General features: G+C 43.6%; 1 protein-coding gene across 1 annotated transcript in view; it reads right to left on the bottom strand.

Moving 5' to 3' along the window:
• The window catches only part of LOC310858306 (venom factor-like), a gene marked incomplete at its 5' end in the record, with an annotated part of 61,807 nt that overhangs the window by 19,557 nt on the left and 25,660 nt on the right, over window positions 1-16,590 (bottom strand). Inside the window, 7 exons of the mRNA XM_083764413.1 lie at window positions 87-296; window positions 1,191-1,330; window positions 3,091-3,176; window positions 5,478-5,672; window positions 6,834-7,038; window positions 8,863-8,931; window positions 10,925-11,054. Of these exons, the coding sequence (XP_083620539.1) occupies window positions 87-296; window positions 1,191-1,330; window positions 3,091-3,176; window positions 5,478-5,672; window positions 6,834-7,038; window positions 8,863-8,931; window positions 10,925-11,054 (1,035 nt within the window). The remainder of the gene's footprint in view (window positions 1-86; window positions 297-1,190; window positions 1,331-3,090; window positions 3,177-5,477; window positions 5,673-6,833; window positions 7,039-8,862; window positions 8,932-10,924; window positions 11,055-16,590) is intronic.

Here is a 16,590-nt window from a genome sequence, read left to right as displayed (position 1 = left end):
CGTTTTTCAGAAAAAACGGTTATAGGATTCAGAAGACATTTTGTAGTTTCGGCCTGCGGCTCTTAAAATGGCCGACAGTGACTCACCACCACGCGCAGGACTTTCCTCACGCGGTCTCCTCCCATCATGCCACTGACCAGCACCATCACGTCCACGGGAAGCTTCCCCACCGCGTGCGGCACGACGGTGTACGGCACCACCAGCGAAGAGCGGGCAGCCACGTCCACCTCCCGCACGTGCTGCTCGCTGAAGGCGAGGCTGCACATGCCCTCCGTCTTCATCAGCACCACCCTCACCTGTTTACAATTTACAATTTAGGCATTTAGCAGACGCTCTTGATCCAGAGCGACTTACATTTAAGCAAAAACAAAATCATGGCATACGTCACATTCCAGTATATAAAAAGAAGTTATCATGAATCATGTACAACCAAGAACGTAACAGTGGAGTATCTATGTCAACTATACATACTATACTATATTATACAATATACATGTGTACTATAAAGTGCTATGACTAGATGAAATGCAATTCTAGTGCTGTCTACGTAACAAGCTATAAGTCTGTCTAAAATACATATCTAAGTCGACATAAAGTGCATATCTAAGGGGCTAGGCTAGGGCACATGCTACGGGCCATGGTGGAGTCTGAAGAGGTGGGATTTCAGACTACGGCGGAAGATTGGGAGTGAGGCTGCAGTTCTGACTGTGATGGGAAGTGCATTCCATAGTTTTGGAGCCAGAAGGGAGAAGAGTTTGGGACGTGTGGAGCGTTGTCCCGGCGTTTATAGTGAAGGTACAGACAAACAAACAAACACACAAACAGACAAACACCACCCGACACCATGCTCATGATTCGTGTCATGATGCACCCGCTGGTGTAAAGTAACATTTACTGAAGTTATGTATAATTGTTTGGATCCTTTATTAATTTTCAGTACTTTGACTTATACTCCACTACATTACAGTATACTTTGACTTAACCCATTTAGGACCGAGCAAAGATTTGAGTTAAAAACGTTCACTCTGAAAGAATATATATTCAAACATTTGCGCCACATTTTCACGATTTCTCAAAAATAGCAGACCTACAAGCTCGTAGCGCGCCACTCTGTGATTGAGCACAATCCTAGGGAAGCTGAAGGAGGACAGTGTGTGTGTGGTACAGTATAGGTTTTGAAGTGGTCTTACGTGCAGGGCCCTGTCGACGTAGTTGTGGAGCACAGCCTTGATCTCGATTTGCTCATTCCTCGCCACTGAATACGGAAGCTTCAGGTCCACAAATAGAGGCTTAAATGTTTTCACATTGTAAGGCACGGCCACGCAGAATCCTACAGAACAAATAGAGGCTTAAATGTGTTCACGTTGTAAGGCTCGGCCACACAGTATCCTACAGAATGAGACATGGATCAGCATGCTGTGCTGATTGATTGATTGATTGAGGAATTTATTAACAGATTGAAGAATTGCAGTACATTTCAAGCACAACTCAATACAAAACTGTTAACTGTGGACGACACCATAAAGTATTACACTTGTTTACAATAGGGCCCACCATGTTCAATTCAGCATAACAATTAGAGACGAATATACTCTTCTATATAGTCAAAAACAGGAAATCATCATAGAGGAGGTAAAAATGAAAAAACATAATACAGTGAGGGGGAAAAGGGGTGCGTGGGGGATTTAGGTTTTACGGGGGCCAGATTCAGAATTTAGTCCCTTGTTTGTGCCGAATCTGGGTTGCACATGGTTTGTTGAGCTCTGATGTTTAACGCTTGTCAGAAGCAAGTGGTAGACGGTTCAGTGGATGACAATCTGAAAACTCAGAAAGTTGTTGAACAGTAAAAAAAAAAAAGAAAAAAAGACTGGGATAGTAGTTAGTACACAGGTTTTCAAATTCGTCACACAGCCCCCAAATTAGCCCAATATAGACCTAATTATTTATTTATTTTTAAGAGCGTAAGAAAGATACACAGGACAGGACAGACAGACAGACAATTTTGTCCATGTCATTATTTTCAAAATATCTTAAAAATGTTCAAAGGTTTTTGAAAATAGCATTCATCTGAGTTTGAGCTTGTAGATGAACCCAATACCTCCCGATACATAGGCGGGGATCGTGAGTGAGGCCAGTCAAATGCGCAAAAATACCACAGTAGAAGAAGAGATCCCAGGGCAACCAAGGTATGAAGGTGTATGAAATGGAGGTAAGGTCACCAACGTCATTTTCGCTATCACGCAATTCCAGACGGCAGATTCGTCGCACCATGGGAGCCAAACTGCACCCGGAAGTTGGGCAGAATGCACTGGAGTCAATGAGAGCTCAGTGACCAGCTCATGAACAAACACTATTTCTGAATGACTGAGGCCTTTTGTAAAGTAATCGCTTCTGGCAAATAACAGAAGACATATAACACATTATTGTCTGCGGTGTTGCTTTCCGATGTGTACACTGTGTAATTTTATAGAGGTATAAAGAGCAAAAAGTTCTATCGCGAGACTGTCCACCGATATACCCCGGGACAGAAACGATACCTGCTGCTATTTAAATCCTCAAAAAAATGATGTATGATGTATCGAAAAGCAAGTGATTAGAAAACAAACTGTCATATGTCTTTTATATTCCTGAACCGATTATATAACACAGGTCTCAATGGTTCATAAATAATGTTTGTTATGAGCTGGTAAAGCTTTCTACATTCACTGCTTTGTATTCATGTAACTTCCGGTGCGATAGTTACTTCCTTGAGGGCAACCAGGAAGTGTAGCCCCCCAGCACCATAGAGTAATAAAAGGATAGAGGCCGAACCGGAGCAACAAATGTAATATTATTTTTTAATTACTCGATTAAATTAAATTAAAGACTAGTTCCCTCATTTTGGCACAGGCGGGTCGTGGAGAGAAGAACGAGGTCCCGCGTTCTTGGCATTAATACGACAAGTAAGAGGCGCAAACGCAGCTCGTAAATTGCAATAACAATTAGAAATAAATTACGAACTTTTTTAAATGCGATTAACTATTTTCATTTGTCTTTCTTTAAAGCCATTTCACAGGCGGACTTACAAAGCTTACACATGTCCCTCCCTACCTTTATCCGGGGATGAGCTGATGGCCATAATGCCCCATTCTGTGATGCTGTCAGGTAAGGTGTCCAGTACCAGGGCAGATGCTAACCTGTTGAGGAAATAAATGCACATTAGACTAATAAATAATAAATGCACATCGTTGTCTCCACCAGCTGAAGGCATGGGGAGATGTTTTCCACTCAAATCTGTCCGTCCGCCCGTCTGTTACCAGCTAATCGCCAAACTTTGCACACCTGGATGCCAACGATGAACCTCTGCCCTAAATGTCCCAGAGCGGCCTGTTATAGCGGATGAGGCAGCTTTTCACCTTTTTGCCCATAACTGCACCGATCCGCGGAAACGTTGCATGCACACTCCCTAGAGGTCAAGGACAAACCTCTGACCTGATATCTGCCTTTTATAGCGCCACCAGGAGGCTGACCTTTGTAAAACACATGTTTTATTATTAAACTCCTCCAGATTCTGTCCAAAGAATCCTGCAAATCGTTACACAGTATAGTCATGTGCTCAAGACGGATCTGTCCGATATTTCAAATTCTAAATCCTAATTGGCTATAGAGGGTATGCGCTTGACATCATCATCAAACCAGGAAGTTATGCGGGAACGCCTACAGAGTACCAAAAAACTACTTTCTGGCCTTACAGCCCATACATCCAAACAGAAAAGTCCAATATGATTGCCACTCGATTTGCCAATGAATTGAACACTGTCCCACCCTCCCCCATCCCATCCAAATGTTGTTATTCCGGTGATCTCAGGTCAGTAGCTTGAGGGTAAACAGTGATTGTGGCTCAGCCTTTGTGACAGAGGGAAAGAGAGAGATTGAAATCCAGTTTGGTGTCATTTTGGAAAACAGAGTACAAGGCTGATAACTGTTGTCCAATATGCCATGATGAGGCAACGCAGGAAATTCCCAATGCCAAATATTTGCACATCAACGGATTGTTGCTCTGATTCTTGCACTCTCCCTCACGGCAAAATGTGTCTATTTACAGCATTTTGACCCGATCGTACAACAAAAACTTATATACTGTAATGTACTGAGGTATTTTTTTAAACTTTACTGGAGTATTTCCAATTTTCTCTACTTTTACTCCACTACAATTATTTCAAAACTTTAGTACTTTGTAGATTTTGATTATTATAACAAAACATGCATTGTATGTATTGTTCTTTCTGCTTTGGCAATGTAAACGTATGTTTTCTCATGCCAATAAAGCCCTTTGAATTGAATTGAATTGAATTGCATTGCCCTATAGACAAATCCACAGAGGGGTGCCCTGGGCGCGGCCATTACTGAGGTGTAATCCATGGAGCAGGTGCTCCGTAGGCCAGGTGTGGCTAATCAGTGCTGCTGTGCTTAATGGTACACCTCAGTAATGGCCGCACCCAGGCAAGCCTCTGTGGATTTGTCTATACATTTCGGCTATTTGAAAATAGCAGATGTACAAGCTCACAATGTGTCGCATCGCATCTGAAACCGGTATTTTCAAAAGTTTTTTATACATTTAATACATTTGAAAACTTGTGAAATGGGATATTCTGCATAATGAGTACTTTCAAATTGGTACTTTATACATTTTGACACAAATACTTTTGTACTTTTACTCAAGTACATTTTGAATTCCCGACATTAACTTGTGACAGAGGGTTTCTACTTTCTACATTGCAGTATTGACTTTTACTTAAGCAAAACATTTAGTTTAGAGTATTTTCTCTATGAGTAATAAGTGTACCGAGTGTACTGTAAAATGCTTTGTTGTAGTGCTGCACAAAAAACGTTGAAAATATATCACAATCTAGATTCAGACACTCGTTTCGTGAAGAATCGTGCAGCACTAGTTGGCTGTCCAACTAGTCATTTTACTTACTCTTCTGTTTGTGCTACAAGAGAGACTTTACGAGCGGTTTAAGTCAAGCTTTGATGTTGTCCATTTTGGTGTTAGCATCATGTCATGCTTTAGCTATTGAAAAATAGCAGATCTACAAGCTCATAGCGCGCCACTACGAGCTTGTAGGTCTGCTATTTTTTTTAAATCGAAGAGCGACTGACATAGAAGACATTTTTAGAATCTGATCTCAGGTCAGAATGAAAACTGTCAGGATGTAGAAGACATTTTTAGAATCTGATCTCAGGTCAGAATGGGTTAAAGCCACAGTGTGGCTCCATCTACAGTAGGTGCCACATTTTTAATGTAGTAATGTTCAGCCACTGCAGGCTAGCTATAGACAATACATTTTCATGGAAAAAAATTAGAATCTTGTGAGAATAGCGAACTCAATTCTTGTGGAGGAAAATTGAGATTCACATTTGAGCAAGAATCGTGCAAGACTACTTTGTTGTGTTTTTAAGTGTGAAGGGAAGTAGTATTTTGTTTTGTTTTTTACCCGTCTCTATCGTCTGCTCTGCTGGGCAGGTTCACATCCCTCCACAGCCACGACTCGAAGAACTTGGAGCGCAGATACACATCTCTCTCTTCCATGTAGTCGCCTTCTTCTTCTTCCTCCTCCTCCTCCTCCTCCTCCTCCAACTCTTCTACTTCGGCTAGACCTCGACCTAGACCTCCAGAATTTAATATCATACTGTGGTGCACTGTGAGGGTTGGAACAAACACATACGGTTCTGGATGAATACCTCTGTAGCATATCGGCTGCTGTAAGTAACGTTTGTTTGTTTGTTTATTTATTCATTAAATTAATATTTTATATTTGACCACGAGGAGTTGGCAGGATATTTTTCCAGGGGAAGTGAGGGGCCACTCATTGGACTATAGAATCGAAACTCATGGTGCTGAATTATGTTAAAACTGCATGGATTTGGTAGACATGACTATACTTTACCATAGGGCTTCTTATTTGTTTCATAACAGCTGTATTGTATAATTCACATTATCAAATACATTATAAACGTTATACATTATAAACATTATTACGTTATAAATAAAATATGGACTCAAAGCGGACCATTTCTCTGTCACATAAACATTTAACATTTGAGTTCGGTATGTAAATATGGAATGGAATATGGAATGCAGGTATGTACTCACATGTTACATATTAATTACTAGTAATAATGAATTGGAGACGAGTTAAATGCTACCTTTTAACATCATTTTGTTGTTCTTTGAGGACTTTGAGGCCTGGAATGATGGTCAAAGGGTCCCCGGGCCGTATGTGTGGTAGATACTATAGGCTTAATGTTTAATCGTTATCCTGATTTCTTTGAATCACTTTAAGTGTTCTCCATGCACACTTTCTATAACTATTTATGAAATATAATATAATGTGTGTTGTATTGTATGTTATGTGATTGAGACCTTGTTCAAACTTGTTGTATGTGAAGAAGTCTAGTGTGGGGGATTTGCCCACGGCAGGTAGGCCAGACCTGCCACTGCTGCCAGTCCTTAGTCGAAGTCGACGTAGTGGTTTTCGCGGGACAGGTCTGTGCAGGACAGAGAGCATGGAGGTGGTGGTCAGGGGCAGTGGAGTGCACAGACATTTTGAGGGCAGGTGCTCATGTGAAAATAGGGCACCTTGTGTGGTACGTGGAACCGCCGGCTGTCTTAATAGGGTGTAAGATTTATAGATTTTGGGGCATAAATAATATATTAGAAGATTTTATCCACTACAAAACAAAAAATAATTTAACAAACTAACAAAAAAATCAAGAGCACATTGCTGTCCATGCAGAGGGCAAAAGGGCAGGTGCTCTAGCACCACCTAGTGTCTTATCTGTGCACGTGCCTGGTGGTCAGGGGGGGCGCGGCGGTGGGAGGCCTGCTGTCAAACTCCTGGCCGTGGTACTGGGCGCAGCAGTAGCGGAAGGCCCGGATGCACTCCCAGCCCTCGGCGATGTAGAGGGAGCGCCGTGTGCAGGAGTACGGCATGGGGATGTCCCTCAGGCCGTCCTTACAGCAGCTACGGAGCAGCTTCTCTTTGTAGTACTCCTCTGGAGAGAAGGAGAGAGTCCAAACCGCTACAAGCTAAAAGCAAGTCATCCTGTGCAAGCTCACAACTCGTAGCTACGTGCCGCGCTAGCTGTGTCTTCACACCGTGAGACAGGTGCACAACAAAGTAAAAATCATCCTTTAGAGAAGAAAGCCAAGAGATAGCCAAGAGAAAGACATGGACATTATTGTACTGACTCTATGAATTCCAAATGATTTCAATCAGTCAGACTAGTGAGAACTAATCCATGATGGCGGCTTGTGTCAGATGAATGGATGTAAAACATGGGTGGAGGTGTTGGTGTAGATGTATAGGGTTGGATATATACTGTAGACAAATCACTGGATGGACAAATGATTGTGGGAATGGAAGGAATGGAAGGCATTGAATCAAGCAATAATATATTACACTCAAGGGTGTGCTTTACCGTCATTAAGAATGAACATTAATTAAAGAATGATTATACTATATGCCAGGATATCCCCCCGTTCAACCCTTATTTTGAAGATCCAAGATCCAAAACACAGCGATCGGAACCGGATGTTGACTGAATGGTGTGTGTGTGTGTGTGTGTGTGTGTGTGTGGGTGTGTGTGTGTGTGTGTGTGTGTTGTCGGATTAGGTGTTGATCTCTCACTAGCTGATGAGAAGTACAGACCGGCGCCATTACAGCGACCGCTATGCTCCGTGCAATAAGCGTTGTTTTGAGCAGAAATGCCGCCTGGGACGGGGAATTGGAGCTAAAAGCGACGGAAAGCGTGCGCACGTGCGTGGGTGCACACGCAAATCAAGATGGCGCAGTCCAGTGTTATGGCCAACAACAGATAGCCATCCGAAGCTAATGTGAGTAGCCTTAGGAATAGATCGGATGAAAACATTTATACAACTGATTTAACGTAATTTACGTTTATTTGCGCTTGCCGAGACTAATGATTAAAGGGATATTTCACTTTAAAAAAAACTATTGGTCATTTAATCATCTACTCAGGCTCATGTGAACACCACAGACAGTTTTTAAGTTGCTTGATTCAGTATTTAGATATTTGATATTCATTTTAGCTATACAAACCCATTATTGTATGCCAGAAGAGCATTAATGAAAAGTAAAGCACACCCTCAAGTGTAATATTGGGACAGTTACAGTTTGTTAAAAACATGTTTTATGTTAAAACTAAGATATTCGCTAAAATAAATGAATGACAGATGTATACAACCACAAATGTCCCAATAAACTCGCTAGCCTAGCAACCCAGTTGGCTGCACTCTAGGAGAATGATTTTTGATTAGGTGTTCCATCATGCTTGTTGAAGCACGGCTAGATGGCGGTTTCAACGACTCTTGAGCGTTTCCCTCTTGATGCACGTCCCGCTGGAAGAAGACCCCAGGGGCAGACCAAGGATGAGGGTTTATATCTCTAATATCTGTTGGGACCGCCTCAGGATCCCAGAGAATGAAGTTATTAATGTTGTTCTAGCTGGAGCTCTCTGGTGGAGCTGTCGCCCCCGCGACCTGACTATGGATGAGCGGATGGATGGGATTTTTTAAATCATTTGCTATAGATGGTATGCTATGCGCGTGCATCATCATCGTACCCGGAAGAATCTACTTTCTGGCCATAACAGTCCATACATCCAAACAGAAAAGTCCTATCTGATTATATGTTGAACAACGTTAAACTCACTTTGCCACCCTATTGGTGTCAGATTGGTGTCATTGGTCAATGATTTACTGTGTCATCTAATTATTGTTAATTAGTGCCATGCTTGCTGACACTCACCCAGAGCAGTTAATTATTGTTAATTAGTGCCATGCTTGCTGACACTCACCCAGCGCAGTTCTACGTTGTAACAGCTCAGCAGATCGTCTCCTTCTTGCACTAACTTGGCACTGCAAACCTGAGGAGAGGAGAGGAGAGGAGAGGAGAGGAGAGGAGAGGAGAGGAGAGGAGAGGAGAGGAGAGGAGAGGAGAGGAGAGGAGAGGAGGCTTCAAAGACTGGGCATTTTATTTTGAAGTTTTAGCCTCAAATGGCAGAATCTTAGTTTCTGAACCAATCGGAGCGTCACATCCCTCCAGGCTATGAGACGAAAGTCCATCTCATGCACGACAGTGCCGTTTGTAAACAAAGTGACAGAGAGACAAAGCCAGGGGATTATTTCTAACCTATACACAACCTATAGACAAATTCACAGAGGCTTGCCTGGGTGCGGCCATTATTGAGTTCGGAAATTAGACGGCACCCGGGAGCAGTATGGGTTGGCGCCCCAGCCTGTGTCTTCCGTGAGGAAGAAGCCCAACAAACCCACGGTGAGGCCTTTAGGAGGGCCATTCAAGCCTCAAGCGGAGCCTGCGGCACCACCAAGGGCAAGGTGGAGCCTGCGGAACCGTTGCGGCTCGAGAATCCGCCATTCCTGAATAAAGTGCCTGGTGCTGGGAGTCTGGTGCAACGCACAGGGCCTGACCTGGTGAGAGCAGGAGTGGACCTGGTGAGACGTAGGAGGGGCCCGGACAGGAGTCAACCCACAGAGCCTAGTCCTTCCACACGCCAGAATGGTACCTCCCAGTCCCGGCAGAGTAGTTCAGGAGGAACGGATTGAACGGACTGATCGAGGGTAGCTACTGGGACGTATAAGTCGGGACTTGATCACCCCGGCTGGGTCACCTGAGTGAGGGGTATGATGTTGGGAGACCCGAAACCCTGATGACCTTGGGATACATCACTGAGGATACGTCCCAGGTGCATCCATGTATGTATGTATTTTGTTTTAGCTACACCTGGCCTACGGAGCACCTGCTCCATGGATTACACCTCAGTAATGCAGCAATGGCCGCGCCCAGGGCACCCCTCTGAATTCGTCTATATACATATTTTAGCGTGAGGATCACGTTTAAAACTTGATGGATGCCATCTGTAACGGATGTGGCCGTATTTATTGATGGTATTGTGTATATGTATAATATGGGATATATAATATATATTGTGTATATGTGTATAGGATATATAATTTATGGTATTTTGTAGTGTTATTAATTATATATATAATATATGGATCCATCTTTGATATATCTATATTATCAGTAGTATGTCATGGGCACCCTATAGACCGAAACGGGTCTCATGGTCGCAGCCTACGTATTTCCTGTAGGCGGAGACGACATATCTGCGGTTGCCCCGCACCTCCTTCTACTACAGTGAATGGAAAAGTTACTGATGTTAGTCTGCCTCAAACGTTACTCTTTCACCTGCTGTCGTTACCGCAGTGAAATTTGTTCTCCGCATTTGACCCATCTCTTGGAGCGGGTTGAGCCGCAGAGTTGATTTGACCCCCGATCCAACCCATTGATGCTGAGTGCCAAGCAGGGGAGGCATTGGGTCCCATTTTTACAGTCTTTGGAATGTCCCGGCCAGGGATCGAACCCCCGACCTCCCAGTTTCAGGGTGGACACTCTAACCACTGTCTGTCTGGTCAACGCTCCACACATCCCAGACTCTTCTCCCTTCTTTCTCCAAAACCATGGAATGAACTTCCCATTGCCATCAGAACTGCATACTCACTCCCAATCTTCCGCCATAGTCTGAGAACTCACCTCTTCAGACTCCATCTTAGCCCGTAGCACTTGCCATAGCACACTCGCACACTACGACCTTACAGGCATAATATGCAAAGGCTAAACTTATGTAATTTAGATAGTGACAAAGTGTACTGAGCTAGTGTGTACCCGTACTGAGTTTCATTGTACAGACATTCTACTGTTAGACCGATGTTAGGTTCTTATAGCTTGCTTATGATTCTTCACGACTATTACTATGTATTTGATGTATTACCATGTGTACTTGCTTACTGTGAGTCACTCTGGATTAAGAGTGTCTACTAAAAATGACGGTATACCTTTCCTGGTTTCGGTTTTGACCCCAGAGTGGGACGAGAACAGCAGCCCTGCATCTGTGAACACGTGCATGGCGTCCCTGCCTCCTCCCCGCGTGCAGCCAATGTCACCCTTCTCCACCACGTCCCACATCTGTGGGAGACCACACAAAACACATTAAGACCTGGGAATGCATCCGTGTCACTTTGGCTTGTATAACCACCTTTTATTTATTTTATAACTTTAGCTGTCGATTAATAGCAGATCTACAAGCTCATAGCACGGCACCGAGTGCCACGCTACAAGCTTGTAGATCTGCTATTTTTTTTAAATTGTGAAAAATGTGACGCAAATCGTTTGATAGTATATATTCTTTCACGGCAAACTTTTTTTTTATTCGTATTGTCGAGGAATCATACATATAGGGGTTTATCATTCTATATACAGGGATGTATATTCTATTAACCCTATGACCTATGTATGCTTTAAACCATTCTGGGCGGGAACCCCTTTTGGTGTTAGCATTATGTTATGCTTTAGCTATTGAAAAATAGCAGATCTACAAGCTCATAGCGCGCTACGAGCTTGTAGGTCTGCTATTTTTGAAAAATCGAAGACATAGAAGACATTTTTAGAATCTGATCTCAGGTCAGAATAAAAACTGTCAGGATGTAGAAGACATTTTTAGAATCTGATCTCAGGTCAGGCCTCTGATCAAGTGTATTCGTGCTGACCCTGCACTGTGCTCGTTGTGCGACACGTCGCCTCTCTCTGAACCAATGCAATGTACACCACTAATTGCTCCCTCAGAACCAGAATGGATCTGGTATGAAATCATCCCGGTTTGTACTGCCATAGCCTCGGAAACCCAGACGTTTTTATTTCCAGGGAGAAAAAAAGAGTCTGGGTCTGAGCAGGCCGCAGTCACACCTATACGACAACGTGTGTTGTGTGATAAAACAATGTTTTCTGTCTTGTCGTTTGTCGCATCAATTTACCACAATGCTTTGCGGAATCTGGGCGGTGCGTGGGCGGTGCGAGGACATGCGGAAACACATCCACGTGTTGCCTGTTGTCCTTACGCTGTTAGCTGCGGGACACAGTAGCTATAGTAGCTTGGTGGTTGTTTCAACTCGTTTGTGGTGACAAAATGGTTTTTTGGAGGAGAAAGAGGGCTCTTGTGCTGGCGATCTTGGTGGCGAGGAGAAAGAGGGAGAGGGAGACGCGCCAGAGAGAGCTTGTCGCCAGGAGATTGAGGCTGGAGGAGGAGGAGAGAATGCGAGCGAGGGAGATTCAAATGGCCCCTCCGGTTCGTAGAATGAGGCGAGTGTGGGTCGATCCGATCTTTCAAGTTCGGAAACGGCTCGGTGACGGTCACCAGCTTTATTGGGAGCTACGTCGGGATGAAACCCGTTTCCACCAGGAATTTAGAATGTCTATCCAACAGTTCGATTTCCTGTTGGCGAGGGTGACGCCAGAAATTCAGAAGCAGGACACTTTCTACAGGGAAGCGATACCTCCCGCTGAACGTCTTGCTATCTGTTTACGGTACAGTAACTATGTTACGTTCATTTTGTTGATTACCCACCTAGTAAATGCATCGTTAGCTCGAAAACTCGCCAATCAGCTAACGTGTGCACTGTGCAGCAAGGAATGACAGGTAGACTTAAATATGTTACTGTAAGCTGGAAATCATAACAGCACCAGGAATGTAAATGGATGTGAGGATGAAAGATAATATTATATAGGCTATATGCTTAGTGGATAGTTGTCTACTAAAGGCTGCTGGTGTTTGACCATGATACTGACATGACACTGACATGATGTCAGTATCATGGTCAGTATAATGTCAGTATCATGACTGTCATGGTCAGCATCATGTCCGTATCATGGTCAGTATAATGTCAGTATCATGTCAGTATCATGGTCAGCATCATGGCAGTATCATGGTCAGTATCATGTCAGTATCATGTCAGTGTCATGTCAGTATCATGGTCAGTATCATGGTCAGCATCATGGTCAGTATCATGGTGAGTATCATGTCAGTGTCATGTCAGTATCATGGTCAGTATCATGTCAGTGTCATGGTCAGTGTCATGTCAGTATCATGGTCAGTATCATGGTCAGCATCATGGTCAGTATCATGGTGAGTATCATGTCAGTGTCATGTCAGTATCATGGTCAGTATCATGGTCAGTATCATGTCAGTGTCATGGTCAGTATCATGTCAGTATAATGGTCAGTTTAATGTAAATATGTCAGTATCATGGTCAGTGTCATGGTCAGTATATAGTCAGTATCATGTCAGTGACATGGTCAGTATATAGTCAGTATCATGTCAGTGTCATGGTCAGTATCATGGTCAGTGTCATATATTACATCAATCAATTATTATTATTATTATTATTAATCAATAAACCAAAAAGGCAATAAACATAACTGAAAAAAGCTGCTTATACTTTCAAATCTAAACCAAATAGTTGTGAAAGTGATCTGTCGGAATGGTGGGACTTTTTCTGCCGCGGGTCCCTGTCGGAATGGTGGGACTTTTTTCTGTCGGAATGGTGGGATGTTTACAAATATGGAGCATACCACCATTTCGACAATTAGAAGTCAATGTCGGAGTGGCAGCATGTCGGAATGGAGAGTGAACACCGTTTGGGGGTCATGCAAGGTGGAGAGAGCACCAAATACTTCCCAGCTCTGTTCAACTGGCTTTTTATAGATTATATAGTTACCTACTGTAAATCAGCGGGTCTTACACTTTAACATGTCAAACTCCATATTAATATGATTTTCTGCCGAGGATCCCCATGTGAAAAGATGTGTTGGGAACCCCCTGGTCCAGTGCGTCATGACGCACTGGACTCGTAGCGTTTTTTCCCCCCGATTCGGACAATATCACAATCATGATATATATATATATATATATATTAACACATTTTGCAACACACTTCTCACTTTGAGAACCACCACTGTAAAAGCAATCATACAGATCATAATCCAATTTCAATTCAAAGGAGATTCATTGGCATGAGAAAACAAACGTTTACATTGCCAAAGCAAGTGTCACAATACACTAAAAAAAGTAGAAAATGGGGGAAGTATATGCAGTTGGAGGAGGTGCAGCATTTTGCAAACAGAGCTATGTCACTTTGCATCGTTATGTTAGAACATGGTATAAAGCTTTTTGAAACAAACTGTCACTTTGGGACAAATTACATTTATTCTCAGGACTATTGAAATAGTATGCAGACTCTGATATAAGATCTGTTTAAATCCAAAGTTAAACATTTGAATAGGAAGGAAGACACTGGAGCATCACAGACAGTTCAAGCCCTTTTTAATGCACACACAGGGTGAAGGTAAAAAATGACAACAAGTATAGGGCACATCTTTGTCAGGTCATGACGAAGATGTTACCTATACATAATTATTATGATCAAAATGTTCTCAAACTGTTTGATGCTCCACTGTCTAACCCATTTTGGGCGGGAACCCCTTTTGGTGTTTTAAACATTATGTTATAATTTAGCTATTGAAAAATAGCAGATCTACAAGCTCATAGCGTGCTACGAGCTTGTAGGTCTGCTATTTTTGAAAAATCGTAAAAATGTGGCGCAAATCTTTGAATATATATTAGGTCTAAATGGGTTAAACATTTGAATGTCGTGGGAAGAATTTAACTGTCATATTATAGATGCATTATGTATAAACTGTTTTTTTTTTATATATATAACTTTTTTAATTCAGAAATGTCGACCATCTGAAAAGGATGTTAATTTGTGCACTCAATAGTTGCTGTGGGCTACTTTTGAACAAATTATTTCATCATTCAGCCATGCCATTGTTCTCCAGAGCCACTATTAAAGCAATGCCATTATGATTATAGATCCGGTATATATGGATGCTGAGGTTCTGTAATATTAATAATGCAGAGCTAACATTATCTTATCAACATCACTTGAACTTGAACATGTCAGTTCAGATTGTGTGTTAACGTTGTGATTATTGTCTCTACCTATTTTACAGGTATCTTACCACTGGTCACAATTACCTGGCCATCTCCAGCAGTTTCCGTGTTGGCCGCTCCACTGTGGTTGGCATTGTGCCCACTGTGGCAGCTGCCATCTGGAACACCATGGCTGAGGACTTCATGCCTGTGCCAAAGAAGGATGATTGGAAGGCTATATCCGATGTATTTGCTGAGAAGTGGCACTTTCCTCACTGTGTGGGTGCCATAGATGGCAAACACATTGCCATCAAGGCACCCGACAGATCAGGATCGCTCTTCCACAACTACAAAGGGCACTTTTCAATTGTCCTGCTGGCTGTGGTGGATGCTCTTGGCTTGTTCCGTGTGGTCGACGTAGGTGCGTATGGGGGTGGCAGTGACGGTGGGGTACTTGCAGTGTCTCATTTTGGGCGGGCTCTGACGAGGGGTACACTGGACCTTCCTGATGATGCCCCGCTCCAAAATGCTGAGCACCTGGGGCCACTTCCGTACGCGTTTGTGGCGGATTTGGCTTTCCCTCTGCGCCAGAACCTGCTTCGCCCATACACGCGTCAGTCGCTCCGCACGGACACCCACCGTGTTTACAACTACCGGCTGTCCCGCGCACGGCATGTTGTGGAGAGTGCCTTTGGTGTGCTGGTGACAAAGTTCAGAGTGTTCCACGGAGTCATCGAGCTCAACCCTGACCACGCTGAGAAGGTTGTGAAGGCTACCACCGTCCTCCACAACTTCATCAAATGGGGCCAGCAGGACGCAGCCCACATGCCTCCAGTGGAGCCTTCACATGCTGCAGGGGCAGCAGTCAGGAGGAACTTTGATGGTCTCCAAGTGCAAAACACTTTCAGGGAGTACTTTAACTCTCCAGCCGGTGCGGTGCCGTGGCAAGAGCGCCATTTGTAATCCCCTGTGTCTTTATTATTCTTTTTTTAGTTAGAAGATTATGGCCTGTATTTTGCGTGTCTTACCAGTGTAGTACCAGGTCTTATTCCCTAACTTGAGTAAACTAAAGACCTGGAGGCGTGATCAATGCCATTTGGCTATTCTGAGTGGCCAGAGAGCATTGATCACGCCTCCAGGTCTTTAGTTTACTCAAGTTAGGGAATAAGACCTGGTACTTTAGACACGCAAAATACAGCCCTGTGAGTTCCAATGAACCTGAGAGCGATGCCGTCCAGGGTCACCCATGGCGGTAAGGTCAAAGGGGAGGTTAAATTTTCTTCTTTTTTGTCCTTTTTAGTTTGAAGATTGTGAGTTCCAATGAACCTGAGAGCTATGCCGTCGGGAGCTTTGCTCCTGGTAGGGTCACCCATGGCGGTAAGGTCAAAGGGGAGGTTCCATTTTCTTCTCCATTTAATTTGTCTTCTCCTTGGATCGTCACCTTGTAGTGGTGGAGAAGCTTGTGAGTTCCAATGAACCCGAGAGCTATGCCGTCGGGAGCTTTGCTCCTGGTAGGGTCACCCATGGCGGACAGCTCAAGGGGGAGGTTCCAGACGAAGTGCGATCCAACAGACACATGCTGACATTCCAGGAGCATCACAACAGCTGGGAATGAGGATCTGAAGGCTGCAGCAGCATTGAGCCCCTACTATTCTTGGACTCTATGCGACTGGATCCTGACCCACATCTGTTAATGACTGCTTAATGGCTGTCTGTGTGCCCGTCTCCCCATGTGAT

The sequence above is a fragment of the Protomyctophum parallelum genome (genome assembly GCF_964188405.1).
Source record: "Protomyctophum parallelum genome assembly, chromosome: 5".
Taxonomy (NCBI): domain Eukaryota; kingdom Metazoa; phylum Chordata; class Actinopteri; order Myctophiformes; family Myctophidae; genus Protomyctophum; species Protomyctophum parallelum.
The sequence above is the reverse complement of the archived record's forward strand: the minus strand, read 5'-3'. Positions and strand labels throughout refer to the sequence as shown.